General features: G+C 41.5%; 2 protein-coding genes across 4 annotated transcripts in view; both read left to right on the top strand.

Moving 5' to 3' along the window:
- The first annotated feature begins 4 nt into the window (after positions 1–4).
- LOC115792004 (uncharacterized) lies at positions 5–8,188 on the top strand. The gene is made up of 4 exons (XM_030746331.1): positions 5–78; positions 2,847–3,250; positions 5,904–6,206; positions 6,453–8,188. The coding sequence occupies exons 2-4, from the start codon at positions 2,939–2,941 to the stop codon at positions 7,077–7,079; spliced, it is 1,242 nt and encodes a 413-aa protein (XP_030602191.1). The 5' UTR covers positions 5–78; positions 2,847–2,938; the 3' UTR covers positions 7,080–8,188.
- A 915-nt stretch (positions 8,189–9,103) lies between these two features.
- The window catches only part of ttc3 (tetratricopeptide repeat domain 3), a 34,482-nt gene continuing 23,802 nt past the window's right edge, over positions 9,104–19,783 (top strand). For 2 of the 3 annotated variants that reach the window (XM_030746414.1, XM_030746413.1), the window contains exons 1-10: positions 9,104–9,189; positions 11,569–11,636; positions 11,738–11,774; positions 13,393–13,549; positions 13,626–13,707; positions 14,008–14,061; positions 14,335–14,467; positions 14,666–14,751; positions 16,524–16,618; positions 17,103–17,165. In XM_030746414.1, the coding sequence (XP_030602274.1) occupies positions 11,580–11,636; positions 11,738–11,774; positions 13,393–13,549; positions 13,626–13,707; positions 14,008–14,061; positions 14,335–14,467; positions 14,666–14,751; positions 16,524–16,618; positions 17,103–17,165 (764 nt within the window). In that variant the 5' untranslated portion in view covers positions 9,104–9,189; positions 11,569–11,579. Of the gene's footprint in view, positions 9,190–11,568; positions 11,637–11,737; positions 11,775–13,392; positions 13,550–13,625; positions 13,708–14,007; positions 14,062–14,334; positions 14,468–14,665; positions 14,752–16,523; positions 16,619–16,680; positions 16,751–17,102; positions 17,166–19,783 lie in introns of those variants that run through there. The other variant, XM_030746415.1, reaches the window with a different exon arrangement.

Here is a 19,783-nt window from a genome sequence, read left to right as displayed (position 1 = left end):
ACTACGCGATCACTCTGAGCGGAAGCGGAATTATTAGTTTCAAACGTGCAGGATTGTCCTTCCGAGGATGTGGTTCGAGTACATCTGGGGTTCATATCAGGGATTCATTTTAAAGGATAGGTTAACGGTGTCATAACACCAGGTGACGGTCATGTGACTGAGGGAGGGCGCCGATCCGGCAGGAATCTGCGGCACGAAGTATCTGTGTGTGAGGTCGAGAGTGTGTTTATAGTTTTTATGGTGTCAAACTCATTTTAGCTTCCGTCATAATTTCAAACTAATCGGATCCTTCTAGAGCAGCAAAGCCACTGCAGGAAAACTTATATTAACAAAAAAATGACCCTCCAAATGTACTCTGTACTACTAACGGCATAAATAACCTGTTTACCTGGGCCACGCCCCCCAAAGCAAACCAACAAACAAATAAAAAAAACCTGAAACTATAAACCAAAATGAAAGACTCTTCTTTCCCTACTCCATTTAAAATCTGCCAGACAGCAATTACCATGATAATAATAATATATTTGATAATATTAGTATTCACTATTAACAGTGTATCAGAAAGTGCACATGGACTCATTCTACCTGTACCTCACCTGAGCTCCTAAAGACCTCCTAAAGGCTTTCTGCAAAAAGCACATGCTACTTTTTAAAATTTATAGACATCACTGAATAAGCTCAGTATCTTTTTGTCTTTTATTTAAGCCTCAGTTTATTGAAGGGCAGCACAGTGAACCTTGTTTGTTGACATTGAGGTTAATGATCAGTGTTTGTGTCTAAATGCTGCTCTCATTAGAGTCTCGGAAAGGACAATACGTTTTTATCATTTCGAGCACCTGGCAAACAAAACAGTCAGGTGGAAGGAATTTGTAAATATTTGTCTTGAAAAGACAGCGAACCAATCTGAGGCTGAGACAAGACAATCACACTGTCTGATAATGAGAGTCACTCCAAGCATGGTGACTGTAAACAGTGAGAAGAGCACAGCATGATCTGATCTATTAATGAGCAATGGTGGTAATAAAGGACAGCAGGATGAAGTCATAAAAAACTAAATTATTTGTTTAAAAATATTTAAAACCACTTTAATAATTGATTACATACAATTCTGTGCAAAAGTCTTGAGTACTCCCTCATTTCTTTATACGTTACTGGGAAAATGAGAAATAGATGCAGCGATTTATTGAAACATGTGCAAACATACATGGAAATACAGAATATGAGACAAAAGCAGAGTTTGTACGATTCTAACAAGTCTGAAAGTCAATATTTGGTGTGATCACCTTCATTCTTCATCAGTCTGAACTCTGAGCAGTCTTCAGGAACAGTTCTCCAGGCTTCCTGAAGGACATCCAAAGCTCTTCTTTGGACGTTTCTGCCTTTGGTTCTGTTCTCTGTCAGGATGATCCCACACTGCTTCAGTAATGTTGAGCTCTGAGGAGGCCGATCCATTACTGATGGTGTTCCACTGTGTGTGTGTGTTTCTATCCATGTATGCTTTTACTGCATTGGCAGTGTGTTTAGGATCACTGTCATACTGGAAAAGGAAGCTGCTGCCAATCAGATGCTTTCCAGATGGTACTGAATTATTGCATGGTGGATCAAAATCTGACGGTACTTTCAGCATCATAATTCCATCAATTCTGATAAAATCTCCAACACCACTGACTGAAATGCAAAAGCAAATTTTAAATTTGCATTCATCAATCAATCAGACCTGCTGCCACTGATTTTCAGTCCAGTTCTTGTATGATGTGGCAGACCTCAGCCTTTTCTCCTTGTTTCCCTTCATTAAGAACGGCTTCCTGACAGCCGCCCTTCCACTGAGACCATTTCTGATGGTCTTCAGTGAACAGCAGATGGTCCAAATGTATTTTTTCTTTTTTCTTAAGAACATGATCAGATCCTCTTCATCATCTTTGAGAATCACTTTGCTGGTGCAAAAGTCATATTTTATGCCTGTCAAACTGTGAAATTTTTGGTATTTTTTGTAGATTCGACTAAAGAAAAGGGAACAAAGTGTGTGTTTCTTTGAAAGGCCCCTCATTGCAAAGTATATGAAGATGCCATTTAAAATGGATTCTTTGATAAAAGCAGCCAATGACCAAAGAAAAACTTTGAAAGACATTCAGAAAGCCTGGAGAACTATGATTCAAGACCAGTTTAAAAATAACAAGAAACTCTGGCTCATTGGAAGGAAAAGATAAAGAAACGCTTCAGAGAGAAACGGCCCAAGCAGAGATTTATATATTAAAAACAAACCAACCAATGGGAAAGTCTGCAGGCACGCACAGGCAGCCACTTATGGCAAATGGAATTTATGCCTCAGTTCTTCAAAAGACACGATCAGAGTTTTGATTATATAAATCTTAGATACAGACCTCAGGATTTTAAATGTTTAAATGCATCTGTTCTCTTCTCACCTCCTTTTTGCACCAACAATAAAAGCCTTGAAAGAATATTCACTGGACAGATTAACCAGTAGCAGTAAAACAAGACTGAACAGATGTGACCAGCAAGGTGAACCAAACTTAAAACCTTGAAGGACAAAGGGAAGTGAAACCAGCCTGCTGTTAAGCTTCTCTTTAAGGGAACAAAAATAGCCTTTTTTGTGGAAATGTAATAGTTTAATGCCAAAATGAGCACCAAACCAGCTGCCTCAGCTGTGCCACTCCTACTTCTGCTTATGTAGAGACAGGAAATTAATGAGCAGCAAAGAGAGATGCTATTTGACTCAAATTTCAGTTTTGCACCAACATGAAAATAAGCTTTTCATGCAGCTATGATATGTAAATAAAACCTTGTTTTATTTGAGCATTAGTATTTTTGCTCATTCGTGTTTTCAGTGGGCTGGTCATGCTGATTACATCATCCTGACTGGGTCAAATAAACACACAGAGGCACCGATAACACTGAGCACACACAGACAGACTCAGCCATGATCCTGACGAGCCGCAGTTTGTGTCTTCCTTCTCGAGCCACCGTCCACGAGCTCTTCTCTGTGGCTCGAGATGCCAGCATCATCCCTGATATCTCCTTGGATCCTGTCCTCACCACGTTCCTGTCGCTGGACTCCCCAGCAGCGCTGCAACATCACTACAACTTCTTACAGCGGAGCATGAGCGGGGAGCAACAGACCTTGTTCAACCTGAACCTGACAGCGGAGCTGGGAGGCAGCAGGGTCACCTACGGAGGAGTAGGGGTTGTCGCTCTGGCTCTGTCCATGCTTTTTGACCAGGTTGCCCAACAGGTACAACTGTTCCCTCTTTCAGTTTACATCCTGTTTTATTTTGAAGGTTAGATCTTCATGTGGTTTTCTGTTTTAACTTCCTTTCTTCCATATATATATATATATATATATATATATATATATATATATTTATGTACATCAGAGACACGAAGAGAGGGGTGTTTAATAAAATGGTGGTGCATTTGTCACCTAGCAGCAGGAAGGTTCTGTTGTTGTGGTTGTGGGAGACTTAGAGTGGGTTAACAACCTGAACCAGTTCTTTAACAGGTTTGACCAGCCACCCACCCCTCCCCCAGCCCAGTCCCCCCTGCTGTCAGCCCCACCATCTTTAATGACTGCCAACCTTTCTTCTTCTTGGGACCTCACACCTCTCAGCTCTCAGCCATCACCCACCCCCTTCACTTCTGAGGACTCCATCTCACAACCCCCATCCCCCACCTCCATCTTGTCCCTCTCAACTCATCATGTGAGGAAGGAGCTACGTAAGATCAAGGTGCGAAAGGCTGCTGGTCCAGACGGCATCAGCTCCAGGCTTCTGAGGTGCTGCGCAGATCAGCTGTGTGGCATCATGGGATACATGTTCAACCTGAGCTTGAAGCTGGGGAAAGTACCACAACTGTGGAAGACCTCCTGTGTGGTACCGGTACCAAAGACCAAACATCCAAAGGATCTTAGCAGCTACAGGCCGGTAGCCCTGACATCGCATCTAATGAAGACCCTCGAGAGGCTGGTCCTCAACCATCTACGCCTCATGGTGTCGTCTTCGTTGGACCCGCTGCAGTTCGCCTACCGGCCTGGCATCGGGGTGGATGGCGCCATCATCTACCTCCTGCACCGAGCTCTGACCCACCTGGAGAAGCCTGGAAGCACTGTGAGGATCATGTTCTTTGATTTCTCCAGTGCTTTTAACACCATCCAGCCAGGACTTCTGAGAGACAAGCTGGAACTGTCAGGAGTGGACCACCACATCTCCGAGTGGATACTGGACTACCTCACTGACCGCCCACAGTACGTGAGGACACAGGGCTGTGTCTCTGACAGGCTGGTCTGCAGTACGGGGGCCCCACAGGGAACTGTGCTGGCACCGTTCCTCTTCACCCTCTACACTGCAGACTTCTCCATCAACTCCCCACGCTGCCATCTGCAGAAGTTCTCTGACGACTCTGCCATAGTTGGCCTCATCACAGGTGAGGATGACTCAGAGTACAGACAGTGGACTCAGGACTTTGTGGACTGGTGCCAGCGGAACCACCTCCTGATCAACGCCGCTAAAACCAAGGAGCTGGTGGTGGATTTCCGCAGGCGCAGACCCACCACACGGACACCGGTGAACATCCAGGGAGTGGACATTGAGATAGTGGACTCTTATAAGTACCTGGGTGTTCACCTAAACAATAAACTGGACTGGACTCATAACACTGATGCGCTCTACAGGAAGGGTCAGAGCAGACTCTACCTGCTGAGAAGGCTGAGGTCTTTTGGAGTGCAGGGGACACTCCTGAAGACCTTCTATGACTCTGTGGTGGCATCAGCCATCTTCTATGCAGCAGTATGTTGGAGCAGCAGCTTGTCTACAGCTGAGAGGAAGAGGATAGACAAGCTCATCAGGAAAGCCAGCTCTGTCCTAGGATGTCCTCTCGACTCAGTGCAGGTGGTGGGAGACAGAAGGACTCTGACCAAAATAACATCACTGATGGACAAGGTCTCCCATCCCATGCATGAAACTGTTGCTGAGCTGGAGAGCTCCTTCAGTGACAGACTGCTGCATCCTAAATGCACAAAGGAGCGTTACCGCAGATCCTTCCTCCCAGCAGCTGTAAGACTTTATAACCATCACTGCTCCCAACAAAAACCACAATAGCCTACACAATGTAGGATAATATATAATATACTGTAAATAGTCCGGCCTGTTAAGGTTCAACACACAGGCACATCATGTACATTGTATATAGTGTTATTATTATTAGTAGTATTAAGGTTAATATTGTTTGTTGATTTTATATATATTCTTTTCTTAATAGTGTGAATTATTATATCTTTATTTATATTTATAATAACTGCGGCTGCTGTTACACCCAAATTTCCCCTCTGTGGGACAATAAAGGCTGTTTCTTCTTCTTCTTCTTTTTAAACCTGGGATTTTCAAATTAATGCACATTTAGAGGACTTATCTTCCTTTGAAGGGTAGTTTTATCTGCTGCTCCAGATGTCTCAGTTCCTAACAGGCATCTGGAGGACACAGGAGAGAGGAATAACATATACAACCAGTGCTTTTTTAATCCAGATGTTAAGGTGATCAACAAAGGAAGCACTGATGCTCCTTTCCTAAGCATTTGGAGAATTCAAACAGCTCCTATTACGGCTGCCAAGCAGATACTTCCAGGTCACTTCATTCATTTGGAAACCTTCCTAAGCAAAATGGACTATTGGAATGTACACAAGGAATCACAAATTAGTGAACTGGAAAAAGCCTCGTGTCTTTCCCCCCTCAGCAGTCAGTTTGTCCCCTTTTTTTCTCTTTCAGGCTCTCTCTCTTTGAAGTTTCATATTTCCACATTTTAAGTTGTCTTTTTAATGTTTGAAGTACTCTTTGGACTCCTCATTTTCTGTCTGTATTTGGGTCAATGTGACAGTTTTTGTGCATTCCAAACAGGTCCGAGCACAAGGATCCACAGAGGTTCGCGCCTCGGCTCAAAGATCTTGGCCTAAGAGGATATTTGGCATCAGCACCTCATCGAGAATCGGCTGGATTGTCCACAGCTACCTCGGCCTCATCCCCGGCATCGCCAACAACCAAAATCGGATGGCTGAGACCACAGAGCTCTACGATAACTGGCTGAAACTCGAGCTTCTCGACCATTATGAGAGGATGACCACGAGGAAGAGAATGAGTTCAGTGTCCATGCAGCAGTGGCTGACAGGAGCTGCATTTCACATGCACGTGAGAATCCACCAGGTCAGGACAGGTCAATTAAAATAAATCCAGCTCAGGTTATAATTATATGTTTACTCAGTTGCACATGGTGCCTGAAAATTGCTTCTGTCTTCTGGGTTTGCCTCTACATTGTAAGATCCGCTGCATATGTGGATTAGCATTCCCCTGTTGCAGGTTCCCTCTCTGAAACAGACCGCTCAGTCGTCCAGTACTAGTAAACAATCAGAGGTACTGAGTTGATTTTAAAGCCCTTTCTTCTTTCAACAGGCCCGTCTACACTCTGTGCCGTTGGGATCAGTTAATTCGCTGCGATTGTCTTATAAGACGGGGTTAGGTCCCCTAATTCGGGGCTATACAGCCTATCTACGCAAAAACATCCAGGAGACTCCAGCTCCTGGTCCACAGAAACCAAGAACCAGTGCAGCCAGCAGACCGACACACACTAACTCATCCCTTCTAGCCAATAGGACGTGCTCCAGCAGTGTCCTTTTTAACGTTAGCCGGGATGGTCCAAGTAATGAATCTGCCACACCCAGTTCACCTGCAGGGATTACCAGAGGCTGTAACACTGATGGACCAGGTGGAGACTTTGGATCTAATGTCCTAAGTGGAAGCAGCAATACCACCATGAGTAAGACACTCAATGCTTCGTCCAGATATAACAGGGAGGAGGAAGGCAGCATACTCGGACTGTTAGTCATCGAGCCTTCGAGAAACGTGAGTCACAGCGTGCAGCATCACCCCTGTGAGTCTGCAGCCATACAAGATGCTCTGTTGACTCGGATTATCAACGCCCAGGACCTGGAGAGGAACAGAAACTTTTTCCTGTACCCTGACAAAGTCTTTCAATGCCTCCTCAAGCAGAGGGACGACTTTGAACTGAGGACAAATTAGACACAGAAACATAAACTAACATAACATTGTTACAGTCAATCTGTCATAATTTACTTGTCTATTATTTAGGACACAAATGAAAGTGCTCAAGCTTTTCATTGAACCATCATCATTTATAGCAAGTAATGTCATTGTCAGACATTTTTTGATGTATCTGTCCCAAATTACAGCTCGTGATTCACGTTTAAAGTAAGAAAGACCAGTGAAAATTTCAGGCTTTTATGTTTAATATTTTTGAGATATTCATGTTCAAACATGGTCTCATATTTCAATTTGTGGGGTTAAAAAAAAAGGCCTGAAAATCAGTGAACAAGCCTTAAAAAGAAAGAAAAGTATGTATATGAAGCAAATATTTCACATCAATCAGTCAGCCAATCAATCAGAAACTTTGGATCGTCAAATTTTTAGACAAATCAGAGCAGGTCGAGCAGAAAATGTAGCAAAAACGTGATGATTTGAGATGGAAGGACCCAAATGTTAAATTATTCCTTTACGTCTTACTCACTGTTCTGCTTGTCTGGAACAAATTAAACAGTCCTGTACTGAATTCTTCTCTCATGCAGGTTGTTCTAACTTTTTTAGAGAAGTGTTGATTCATTTCCAGGTGTCATGGTCTCTGGTTTTGGTCACAGGGTTTTTGCATTTATGAAATTTTTTGAGTTTCTTTTGGGATTTAATTGTTCCACTGTTTCGTATTTTTAAAGGATTTCACTCAATATTCTAATAGTGAGTTTGATTCCTTGTGATTTTCTTGAGTCTTAGACGAGTTTCTGTGTTTTAGTTCATGATTTCATTATTATCCTAATATGCTGTTTAATTGTTCTGCTTCCTGTCTAGTCTTCATTGGAAGCCCAGCTATAATTTACTGCTCTAGTTGCAGTTTTGAGTTCTTGACCTTTATTTGGCTTCAGTTTCTATTCTGAGTTCATGTCTTTAGTCCCCTCAGAGTTTCCTTATCTGTTCTTTCTGCTGCCTCATCCTTCTGCTTTATGTCTCTGTCCTCGTGTTAGTGTGACTCATCTTACATACAGAGACAAGCTGTGAAATAACAGTTTAGCGAACTGAAACAAAAATAAAAACTGGACTTTTAATAAAGTTAAATAAATATACGGAGGAAATGTCTCTTGATCTTTGAAAGTTGGTTAAAAAGCACAAGGAGGCTGAGGCTGTGAGTACAATTCTGTGACTGTGGGTTGCTTCTAAAAATGCAACCCATACGGTAATAGTAAATAAGACTAATCTAAAGAAAACTTAACATTATATACAGTAAAATTAAATTGAAACTTAACAGTTCTATAAAATAAAAACTGAACTTAAATGAGCAGTTTCCCACTGGAGACTACCTGAAATGAAACTTAACTACAAACAAAACTTAATAATAATGAATATGAATAAATGCTAATAAAACTGAAAAAATATATACGGTGGCATTTCATTATCATTTACTTAATTAGGTTTTTAAATTTCTTTTTACCTTACTGTATTTACACAAAGATAACACCACGTGACTCTGTGGCGGGGTACACACAAAAGCCTCCTCTGACTGCCAGTGTACAGGCTGCAATTCGGCTTGGAGCGCAGCAGGAGGCGCTATTTGTCAATAAATAGTGGTGAATGGCGCTAAATGACTAAAATAATTATTTATACCTGCTTTAGACAAAAACACTGACATTTTATTTTATTTTTTGCTGGTAAAATATAGATTATTCGTCATAACTGTAAGAAAACGACACTTTTGTCCTTCAGAGAAGCTGATGTTGCTTATAAAACGCTGGCATTCCCGCTAATGCTCTCTTTTAGCTTCATGCCTGAAATAAAAATGGCGCATGCCATAAAGCTTGGTGATTTCCCTAACATGTATTTTACTACATTCGAAACTTTTTTAAAAATGTGAAAAATAACAATTTTTATTTTCGTAAGCTCGTTAATTAAAAACATGAAAAAAACTGAAAGAATAAAAATAATTTTTCACACTAAATTTACGCCATTCATTCGTGGGCCCCGCCCTTTTCACGCATGCGTGTGTTAGCCGCGCCTTAATTTCCAAACACTAGCATGAGGAGAAGCAACGGGGGCTACTGTTAAGCATCCGTGCAGCAGTTATATTAAGGTACGTGCTTGATTTCCTGATGTTTACTTGTTAGATCGTAGTATTTTTTTTTCCCCTCTAAAAACCACCACCCAGCTGCACAGCTGGCTTAGGCTGCGGCTCTGTGGCGTCGCGCTGAAACAAAGTGTGAGGAAAAGTGTCGAAAGGTTGTTGGTCGGCCGTGAAAGCCTGCCACGTTACTGGGAAAGATGTGAGATAAGGCTAAGGTTGCCTACATTTACCGCACTGTGTTATATTTCAGCCTCCAGCCCATTATCCCGGCTCTGTAAGCCACCACGTAGGTTAGCTCATAGGCTACAGGCTGCTAACATTGTTATGGGACAAGTTCCTGAGAGATTATGCTCTAGTAACCTCTCCTCCATGACTCAGCCTGTTCACAGGGTTACCTGTATGGCACCAGACATCACCTGGTGATTGTCAGGTGTGTTACATGCCAGTTCTGTGCATAATGGCCCTGCTATGTGCGCAGACTAGCCCACCCCACCCAGCGTGTCGTTGGATGTAAACCTACTCTGGCACATTAGCAGAGCATCCTGGAAAAATCCAGTGATTGATGCTCAGTATATTTACGTGTTGTGAAAGATTTGACCTGATGAGCAGTGGGACGCTTGGGTGTGGCAGGGCTAGTTCTGTTAAGATAAGACCGGCTGGTGTGCGTGTGGTATTTAAAACTTTGACCAAACAAAAGAACAAACCCAACCAGGAGCTTGTACCTGACCTAACCGAAGAGACGAATCAGTGTTGTCTAGACATAACTTAGCAAAGAACCAGTTATAAATTGTATTTTTAGGCACTGTTACTGGCAGCCTGTCACAAAAACACACTTTGTTCTCATTTCTTTAGGGGTTTCGTTCATCTCACATAATTAGAATTTTTAGAATATTTTCTAGTCAGCCACCTCATAAATGCCTAAAATTTTTATGATCCAAAGTTTGGGCATATCTAATGATTGATATGTGTGTGTTCAAATATGGAACTTTACAGGATGGCTTTAATTTTTTCCTTTTTTAATTAGCCATTGCTCAGATTTTATTTATTTATTTTTTCTGTCATGGTTCACTAGTGTTGTAAGAGAGCCAATTGAAAATTTCAGGCTTTGATCTTTAATAGTTTTTGAGATATTCATGCTCAAACATAATTTCAGATTTCAAAGTGTGGACACACATGCACACACAAAGCTAAAATTGCACAGCAATCATTATATATGTCCAAAATGTGGAGGTTGTTGAGCAGAAGGCCCATGATGATAGAATGACCCTAGTTGAATCTATGAAAAATACCGAAGATGAGTTTGACTGGTATGAAATGGCATTTCTGCACAAATAAAGTGATTCTCAAAGAGAAAACTTGGCAACTTGGCTACCTGAAAACTTGGCATGTTTCAGCATGGTGCGCCGTGTGTCCTTTAAAAACATTTGAGGAAACCGGATGAGTGAAGGACAAAAGAAGAAATGGCAGGCCTAAAAACTTATCTACAGGAGATGAAGAATATCTGAAAGTCACGTGCTTAAGAAATAGGAAAAAAAATGTATCTGGCCCTCAAATTGATCCATGTACTGTTCACTGAAGCCTCATCAGAAACGGTCTCCGTGGAAGAGTGGCTGTCAAGAAGCCGTTCCTACAGAAGGCAATCGGGGAGAAAAGGCTGAGATATGCCAAATTATACAAGAACTGGACTGAAAATCAGTGGCAACAGGTCTGATTAATCCACATTTGAAATTTTTGGTTCAGTTTGTTTTAAATATGTACGGAGGAGTGAGAGTCTACAGCCATCTGTAAAACACGGCGGAGGCTCTGTCGTGGTTCGTGGCTGCATTTCAGCCAGTGGTGTTTAGAGGGCTTGTCAAAATTGATGGAATTATGAATCCAGAAAAGTACCTTCAGATTTTGATCCACCATGCAACACCATCTGGAAAGCATCTGATATGCAGTAGCATGACAGTGATTCCAAACGCACTGCCAGTGCAGTGAAAGTATACCCGGATAGAGAAACACACTGTGGAACATGGCTCAGCCTCCCCAGGAGCCCGGACCTCAGCACTATTGTGGGATCATCTTAACAGAGAACAGAAGCAAAGGCAGAAACATCCAATGACATTGCAGATTATGGTATAATAGATCCTGCTGTTTTCACATCATGTGTAAACAGTGTGAAAATCAACTTGCAGAGAGGTGAAACCCATCATCATCATCATCATCATTACACTGAGCTAGATTTTGCTTCTATGGTCGGTCACTGACGTATGACCGAAGCTTCTGCTGGTTGATTTGCATTCAGTGAAATAAAACTACGTCATCAGCACGAACTAATTTGCATCTGTTTCCCATGTGTTGTAAAATATCCTTTGCTGATCGATTTGTTTTTTTTTTTTTTTACAGAGCTGAACAAAATGTCAGATTCTGACTCGGATATTGACTGTGGTGGTGGCTGGGACAAATCCCAGTCGGTGAGTTACAAATCATTCAATCAAAATAAGATTATTTTGTTATTTTTCTTTCTGTTATGTCACAGATTAACTTTTTTTTTCTTTTCCCTTTTGTCTCCCAGAAAATGTACGATCCAGTCATCGCCTTTCGTCCGTTAGGTAAGAAGCAGTTGTAAAAAAGTTATTCAGAGCTATTATTAGTACACTTGGATAACAACTATCTTTTTCTGTCTTATTAAGTCAGTAATTTAACATGTCTAATGTTGTGCAACCTTTTCAAATAACATCTTGTACAATAACTCAAGCACATCGACTAATATAACTTAACAAATAAAGTGCATGTTCTTACGTGCAGGGTAAAATTTTTTAGACTGGCTTGCATATATGGCACTGATCTTAAATCTTTTTGGGTGTTAAAGAGCTGCTGTGAGGGTTTACCAAATAGGGAGAGTTAGTTTTGTGACTGAAAGGTGCGAACACAGGTATTTTTGTGTTGGCCCTTAATGCATATGCATTTGTGTGACTTCCCCTTTGGGTCGTTCCATAGTAGTTCATCAGAGGCATCTCACCTGACCGTCTCAGATATGCCTACAAAATAAAATCCAGGGGAAAGATACTTCTCAATAGGAACTGTGCAAAATTTCAGAGGTCTTATATGAAATATTTGAATGTCTGATGTCTCACAGCAGATTTGGAGGCCTATAGAAAACTATTTTCATGTAGGGGAAATTATATATATATTATGTACAGCTTCTCATTTTCTGTGGCAAATTTGTGATGGACAGGTGGGAATTTAATTCTGCAACCTGAGATGAAATCCCCTCCCCCTTTAGGGGACAAAATAACATAACTTGGCAAATGTGACTTGGTTTGCAGCACGCTGAATATAAACACTGCAAAATGCATCAGATCTAACCTGATCTGTTTCAACCAGCATAGTTTGTTTATCAAGCATAAGAAAGGAGATACTGTCAGGACAAGCATGTAACCGATATGGGTGGATGGCTCAAACTGAGGTTGCGGTGCCAAAACATGCTAGAGTTAGGTCCATTGTTCCTCTGTACACCACCACTGCAGATTTTACACTGATCAAGAATAACATTTTGACTACTGCCAGTTGAAGGCGATAACACTGAGTATCTCGTCTGAGTATGTCGTCATCACGGCACCTGTTAGTGGGTGGGATATATCAGGGAGCCAATGATCGTTTTCTCCTCAGAGTCGATGTGCTAGAAGCAAGAACAATGGGTAAGCTTAAGGATTTGAGTGAGTTTGACAAGGGCTGAATTGTAATGGTTAGACTGGGTCAGTGTCTCCATAAGTGCTGCTCTTGTGGGGTATTCCTGGTCCGCCGTGACCAGTTAAGGGGTCTAAGGAAGGAACAGTGGTAAACCAGTGACCGGGTCATGGATGGCCAAGGCTCACTGATGCACTTGGGGAGTGAAGGCTGGCACGTATGGTTCGATCCAACAGACGAGCTACTGTAGCTCAACTTACCAAAAAAGTTAATGATTGTTGTGATAGAAAGATGTTAGAACACGCAGTGCATCACAGTTTGTTGTGCTGTGTGTGAGACTTTTGAGTTACTGAAAGGTAGACCCAAAAAAAGTAACAGCTGAAGGTGGCTGCAGCACAGGCCTGACAGAAACACATGAACTGCATAAAGCTGGTTAGCTCCAGTACTGATGCCTGTAACAGTGAGGATCTTAGAGGAAGCTGTCCGTCTTTCTGTTTGTCTCTCAACACTTTTTTTTTTTTTGCACGTTTTTGTTTTCAGAGGAGATTTTTAACCGGTGGTGTGATATTCCCGCTGACATAAAAAGAGAAGCAGCGCAGAGGATGAAAATTTGTTCCTTCTGGCTTCCCATTCTGCTGGATCCTGAAGAGTCCATTACTGTTTGCTGGGCTATTGAGATAGGTCTAATCAGTGCAAGGTAAGCACAGGTCTGATTGCACTTTGTATCATCAATGTTGAGACTGTTAAAGAGTTTGTAATTGTCTCTTTTTTAGTGGCAGTGAAGATCTAAGTCTCAAGCACCTGCGAAGAATAGAAATAGTAGAAGTGATCTTCAGGGCCTTGGAGAAAGGATTTGTAAGTTCAGCTTCTCACAGTTCCTCTGTGTTGCACTCATTTCTGTCAGTGCTCATGCTTGTAGTAGAGCTTCGCCAGTACATTACAGCTACTATCACACACTAGTCTCATCGCAGACGTGCCTCGGTGTTCTTGTATTATCAGATTACAAAGTGCTACAAGGAGCCTACACCAAGTATAATTTTGCAGGAAAAACCACAGTCAGACACACTAAGATGAGCTTGCAGGCCGTGCCATTAATACTTCACTGTGTTAGATCTGCTGTTTGTGTCTCAGCTGTTTGCCTCTTCTCTCTTCCAGTTAAAAAGGAACGAATCAAAACATATTATGCTACTTAGCAATGGCCTTAACTTGGTAAGTTTGGGGAAAGGGTTTGAGAGTATTACCCAATAGTTTGATTTTTAAAAATAAGTCAATAAAAAGTGACCATGTTTTCTTTTGGTTTATGACCTCAGAATGTCAGAAGTCTGATTTATTCATGCAGCAAAAATTTGTTATACAGGTGCAGAAATTTTAGTGTTTTCTGTTGTTTTGTCCAGAATGAGGAAAAACATGATGCAGCTATGCAAATCCCTGCATGTGTTGTCAGTGCTGGTGTGTGATGGTGTGTTGACTTTGTTTAACCAGCGCACTGCCGAGGCGTTGGACGATGCGTTTCACTGGTTGGTGCGAGAAGGAGAACCTGATATACAGAAGCGAGTGCTCGACCTTGGTGCTGGACACACCTGCTTCATAGCCCTCCATCATATCTTCACAGAGTGTAAGGCTCACTGTCTGCTTTTGTGTACTCAGTTGGAGTTATGCCTGTGGATGCGTTTATGGGTTGGGCATTCTGTGATTATTCAGTCGTTTTCTTTTTCTAAACAAACTGGTTTGTTGATCGTTTCCTTTGATGTCAGTGGTGTTTTTTTGTTTTTTTTAAAGGTGATTTAACACTTAGGCTTGTCTTTTTATTCAGATGCCAGGCTTATTCAGGAAATGGGTAGCAACACAGAGAGGAGGATGAAGGAGCTGATGGCTCGGCCGTCGGACAGTCATGTCGAGGTAGGAGCTGCTACGCTGTCTCTCTGATACCGCTGCAGTGTTCAGTGGCAGAGCGAGCAAGTTCGAAATGCCCAGGGTGTTGTTTCCGTAGATAAAAGAAGTGTTGGCAGTGCGTGAACATGGACTCGCCTGCTGGTTTTAAACAAACAAAGGAAGGGAGAACCAGAGACAACAGGCAAAATGAGCTGTAACCCAGATTAAAACCTGCTGATGATCAGGCAATAAATTCTCAGGTCATGGGGTTACTTTCATACACTCTGCCTGCCTCTCTTCTTTTGGGCCTGTTTAGTTGTTTAGTTGCTGCTACTGAGCAGATTTCTGACTGAAGTCATTAAAATTCTAGTTGTGAGTTGATGATTAAAAATTGTGTGGGGGTGGTAAAAGTTTAACAGCCTCGGTGAAGCTGCTTATGTTAAATTACAGCACAAGCATTTCTAAATAACTAAGGTTAATGATGTAACCCTTTTTGTTTGAACTCAGTTAATTAGGGTACACATTTAAACACAACTGACGTAGACTAGAGTGCTGCAGAGCAAATATAACATCAAAACAAAAACTTAAAAAAAAAAACATTTTTTTTGAATAGTAATAAAATGAATAATGCCATAAAAAAATCAACAGGGGTAAATGACTGGATTAAAACTAACTGAAACTGGGTTAACAAAACATTTAAAAACCACCATCCACATACTCGTCACCTCTGACTGGGGTTTGGGTTTTTGTCGAGCCAGCTAATGGAAACAAAGCCCGGCTTTGGGACTTCTTAGGTGGCGCGCCTGTCTCCTGCAGGTATGCCTTGAAATGACCTCACTCAGCCTCAAATCCTGCTTCGTAGTAGAGCCAGCAGGCAGTCTGCGTAAGGGCTGCAACTAATGACTATTTTGATAGTCGATTAGTCATCGACTATTGAAACGATTAGTCGACTAATCAGATTATGAATCATATAATTATGAAATGGCACTTATTTAGCTATCAGCTTTTACAATGGCATAAACAATGACTGTTCACTATTAAAGATGATTGTAACGTACCTTATTAACTGCAGCCATTTCAGCTTCTCTTTCTCATCAGTAAAATCACAGCTGAGTGTGTTTATTTGGAGTCGGATCGGTTAAAACAACCAGGGACACAGCATTGCGGCATATTGATCACTTGACAGTTTAGACCCGAAATGGAGTTCTACGTCATCACTTAACCGGATTGCACAGGTGTGAAGCTCGCCAGAGATAGACGGACAGGAAGATGTCTCACTCCGTTAAAAAAAAAATCATTAGTAATAAAAAACGACTATTATCGACAATTAAATTCGTCATCAACTATTTTTATTGTCGACAATGTCGACTAATCGTTGCAGCCCTAGTCTGCGTGCTGTAACATGTTTGAAATGGCCTCAGTAACGCATGCAGTTATTTTAACACCTTTTAAAATATTTAAAGTGCTCCCTCACATTTTGTTTTTGTTGTAACCATCTCTCCAGGATGTCTCCACTTTTTCTATATTTTTTATATATATATATATATATATATATATATATATATATATATATATATATATATATATATATATATATATATATATATAAAATAAAAGTTTTTTACAAAGGGCAGGGGGGTATGTGATGGATGATAGGTGATCATTACAGATTTAATGCTTTCTTTTTTTTTTTTTTTTTTTTTCCCCCATGTTTGAATGCTTGAGAAATGACAGTCCTTAACTCTCCTGCCAGGAGAAATAAATATAATTAAGTATGATTTGTTTTATTCTTCACCCAGAAAAGTGAAGAAATGAAGAAGAAAGGAAATGAGCATTTTGAGAAGCAGCAATATGAAGAAGCTGTGAAGTATTATTCTAAAGCCATCAAACATTAGTAAGTAATACTTTCTGATATTAAATTTGAATGCAGATGTGCTCTGTCTTCATCCTGTGGCAGCTAGGATAGACTCCAGCACCATCAGGGTGGATGAGGCCTCGGCCACGCAGACTTTTTTACATAGTGATGGTAAGCAACCTCCAGCAACTGCTGTCCAACCGGTTGGGGAATGCACATTTTTCCCTAGCAACTGGTGGTTGCTGGGGTGTCACTGACCAGTCTCTAAGCTTGTGTGACTGAGGCATGACAAAATGTTCTGAATATCCTGTATAGGGTTGCAGATTTTGAGTAAAAAGCTTATTCAGTACATGTCGTAATACAGCATAAGTATTTTGCTTATCACTGATTTATTTAATACGTGGAAGGGTGCAGGATATTAGAAATAGATACTCGATGTCAAAAAACACAAGATTTTAATGTCTGTTCACTGAAAGGTCAACAGGTCTGCCTTTGTAACTGAAATGAATTTTTCTCTTTCCAGCCCTGACAATCACAAACTTTATGGAAACCGGGCTCTGAGCTATATCAGGTGTAAGGAGTATCTGTAAGTACCAGTGCTTAACAAATGACCACCACCCAGTTTAAGGTTTAAAGGTTACATTACATGTCAGGTGACCACAGGTTGGGAACCTGTTGCTCTGAGCTGTGTGCAGCTCTTTGGTCTGTTTTCAGTGTTTCCCTGTGACTGACAAAACCAAGATGAAGGTGAAAGTGCACTTTTTTTTTTTCTTAAACATTCATCATTGCTCTACTGTAAGTGATTGATTATATTCTGCAAACGTGTAGCCAATACAACAAAAGGATTAATAATGAACTGATCTGAACCTCAGTAGTGGCTTGCATGGATCTAATACATAAATGGTCTAGTTTTGAGTAGGGCTGTGCTATGCCATCTGCCATAATACTCATATACATTTTAGGTGATATAAAAGTGTCATATCGGGGTATTAATAATATAGCAGTGCCATGCAGACAAGCCCAAACATGTCTGACAGCCAGTGCTGTGTCAGCCTCCTTTGACAGTTTAGTGAAAAGGAGCTACTTCAACAACCTCCACCAAAACACAACACTCTGCAAACCATGCAAGAAAACTGTTCCTGCTAAAGGTGCCAACAACAAACTTGTTTCACCAGTTGAGGTGAAAAAACACGCTGTGGAGAGCAACCAGACTGATGGCAGGTGAGGAGGAGATGCCAGCAGCTGGCGATATGAGACCCAAAGCTGAGCATCTCTCCACATGACAGGAAGAGCAAATGGTGAATTGAAGTTACTGATACGTCTGTGTAGATTCTCAGTCATCCAGGTCATAGTAGTCTCTGGAGCTTGAAAAAGGCGACTGGACTTCTTTTAGTTTCTTGAAGACGTTTCACCTCTCATCCGAAAGGCTTCTTCAGTTCTCAACCAAATGGTGGAGAGACCCAGGTATTTAAACCCCTGTGGGCGTAGTCCCCTGGAGGTGGTTATGACCCTCTATTGATCATGTGCGTGAACACATGTGCCCAGGTGTGAAGGGGGCGTGGGTCATATTTAATCAGTGGTTTCAGTTGAAACCAATTTAGGACTCCGCTCCATTGTTTCCTGTGGCCTATTGAGGTCACTGGAACAAAGGTGTGAATGGGGGTTGAGACGTCTGGGAAGGGAGCTCTGGACAGCACTGTAAGCGGGGGAAAGTTGGTGACGTAATCCACCTCCTCTGTTCAATGATGGTTGTTCACAGTGGACATAGATGGCTTCTTTCACTCCTCTTTCAAACCATCTGTTTTCCCTGTCCAAAATGTGAACATTGGCATCCTCAAAAGAGTGCCCTTTTTCCTTCAGATGCCATCATTGAACAGAGGAGGTGGATTATGTCACCAACTTTCCCCCGCTTACAGTGCTGTCCTGAGCTCCCTTCCCAGACGTCTCAACCCCCATTCACACCACTGATTAAATATGACCCACGCCCCCTTCACACCTGGGCACATGTGTTCACGCACATGATCAATAGAGGGTCATAACCACCTCCAGGGGACTACGCCCACAGGGGTTTAAATACCTGGGTCTCTCCACCATTTGGTTGAGAACTGAAGAAGCCTTTCGGATGAGAGGTGAAACGTCTTCAAGAAACAAAAAGAAGTCCAGTCGCCTTTTTCAAGCTCCAGAAGTTACTGATACCATTACATGGTAGCTGTTGAAGGGCAAAAACTGACTCCAGGTCTGGTTTCCTTTAGTTTGCTGTGATGGTGTGTTTATTAAAGGATACTGGTATATGGTGGGTTTACAGACACAGAGGGTGGGTCTGAGTAGGTAAACAGGGAAGATTGGGGTAAGAGAAATTGGTGGAAGGGGTGCTGATTACATAAAAAGAACAAAGGTAAGACATCAAAGGGTCATGGGGGTACCAGTCTACAACAACAGCAGTAAAAACAAGCAGTAAAGAGAGTGACTGGTCACGGGAACGGGAGGTCACAAGCTGCCCTGGCCTGCAGGGACGATTTACATTAACACCTTTGTACACAACTAACACGGTGCAGCCTTGTCTGTCTTAGCAACATTTTAATAGTAAAGCAGGACTTTAAGCAGCCACAAACGTTCAGGTGGAGAATATTTATTGATTTCAGTTTTGCTATGTGACACGACTGCAGGCTTCTGAAGTTACAGGGACTTCAGCTGCTGTTAAAGTATTAAGCAGTTATTTTACGCTTTAACCGAAAAAGTGCAGGGAAAACCACCTGTGCTACTTCTGTGTTGCATTTGACTCATGCTGCATCTCTGGATATATTGCTGTGTCACTGCTATTGCACTATAGAGCTACTGCGGGCACCGTGTTTCAGTAGGTTTACACTTTGAATTAGGTCGTGTGGCGTATATAAGTAATGATCATTTATCTCTATGTATCTTAATGTAGTAACCTGATTACCCTTTTTTTACCAAGTTTCTCAATGTAGGAAATCACTTCTGTCTTTGACCAATATTTAGGAGACTCCTAAATACAATATAAGAGAACAGGAAGGATCTTTTATTTCATGATTATTCGTTTTTTTTTTTTAATCAAAGCACCAACATTTCTACTATGTAATGTTTTCAGAATAGGTGGTCTCTTTATTTAATCTCAGCAAACACAGGACAAACAAATACTAAAACCCTTGCCAGCTACATAGAATACGCATGGAAGACATCACC

The sequence above is a fragment of the Archocentrus centrarchus genome, chromosome 14, assembly GCF_007364275.1.
Source record: "Archocentrus centrarchus isolate MPI-CPG fArcCen1 chromosome 14, fArcCen1, whole genome shotgun sequence".
NCBI classification, from domain to species: Eukaryota; Metazoa; Chordata; class Actinopteri; order Cichliformes; family Cichlidae; genus Archocentrus; species Archocentrus centrarchus.
This window is presented reverse-complemented; position numbering and strand designations above follow the sequence as displayed.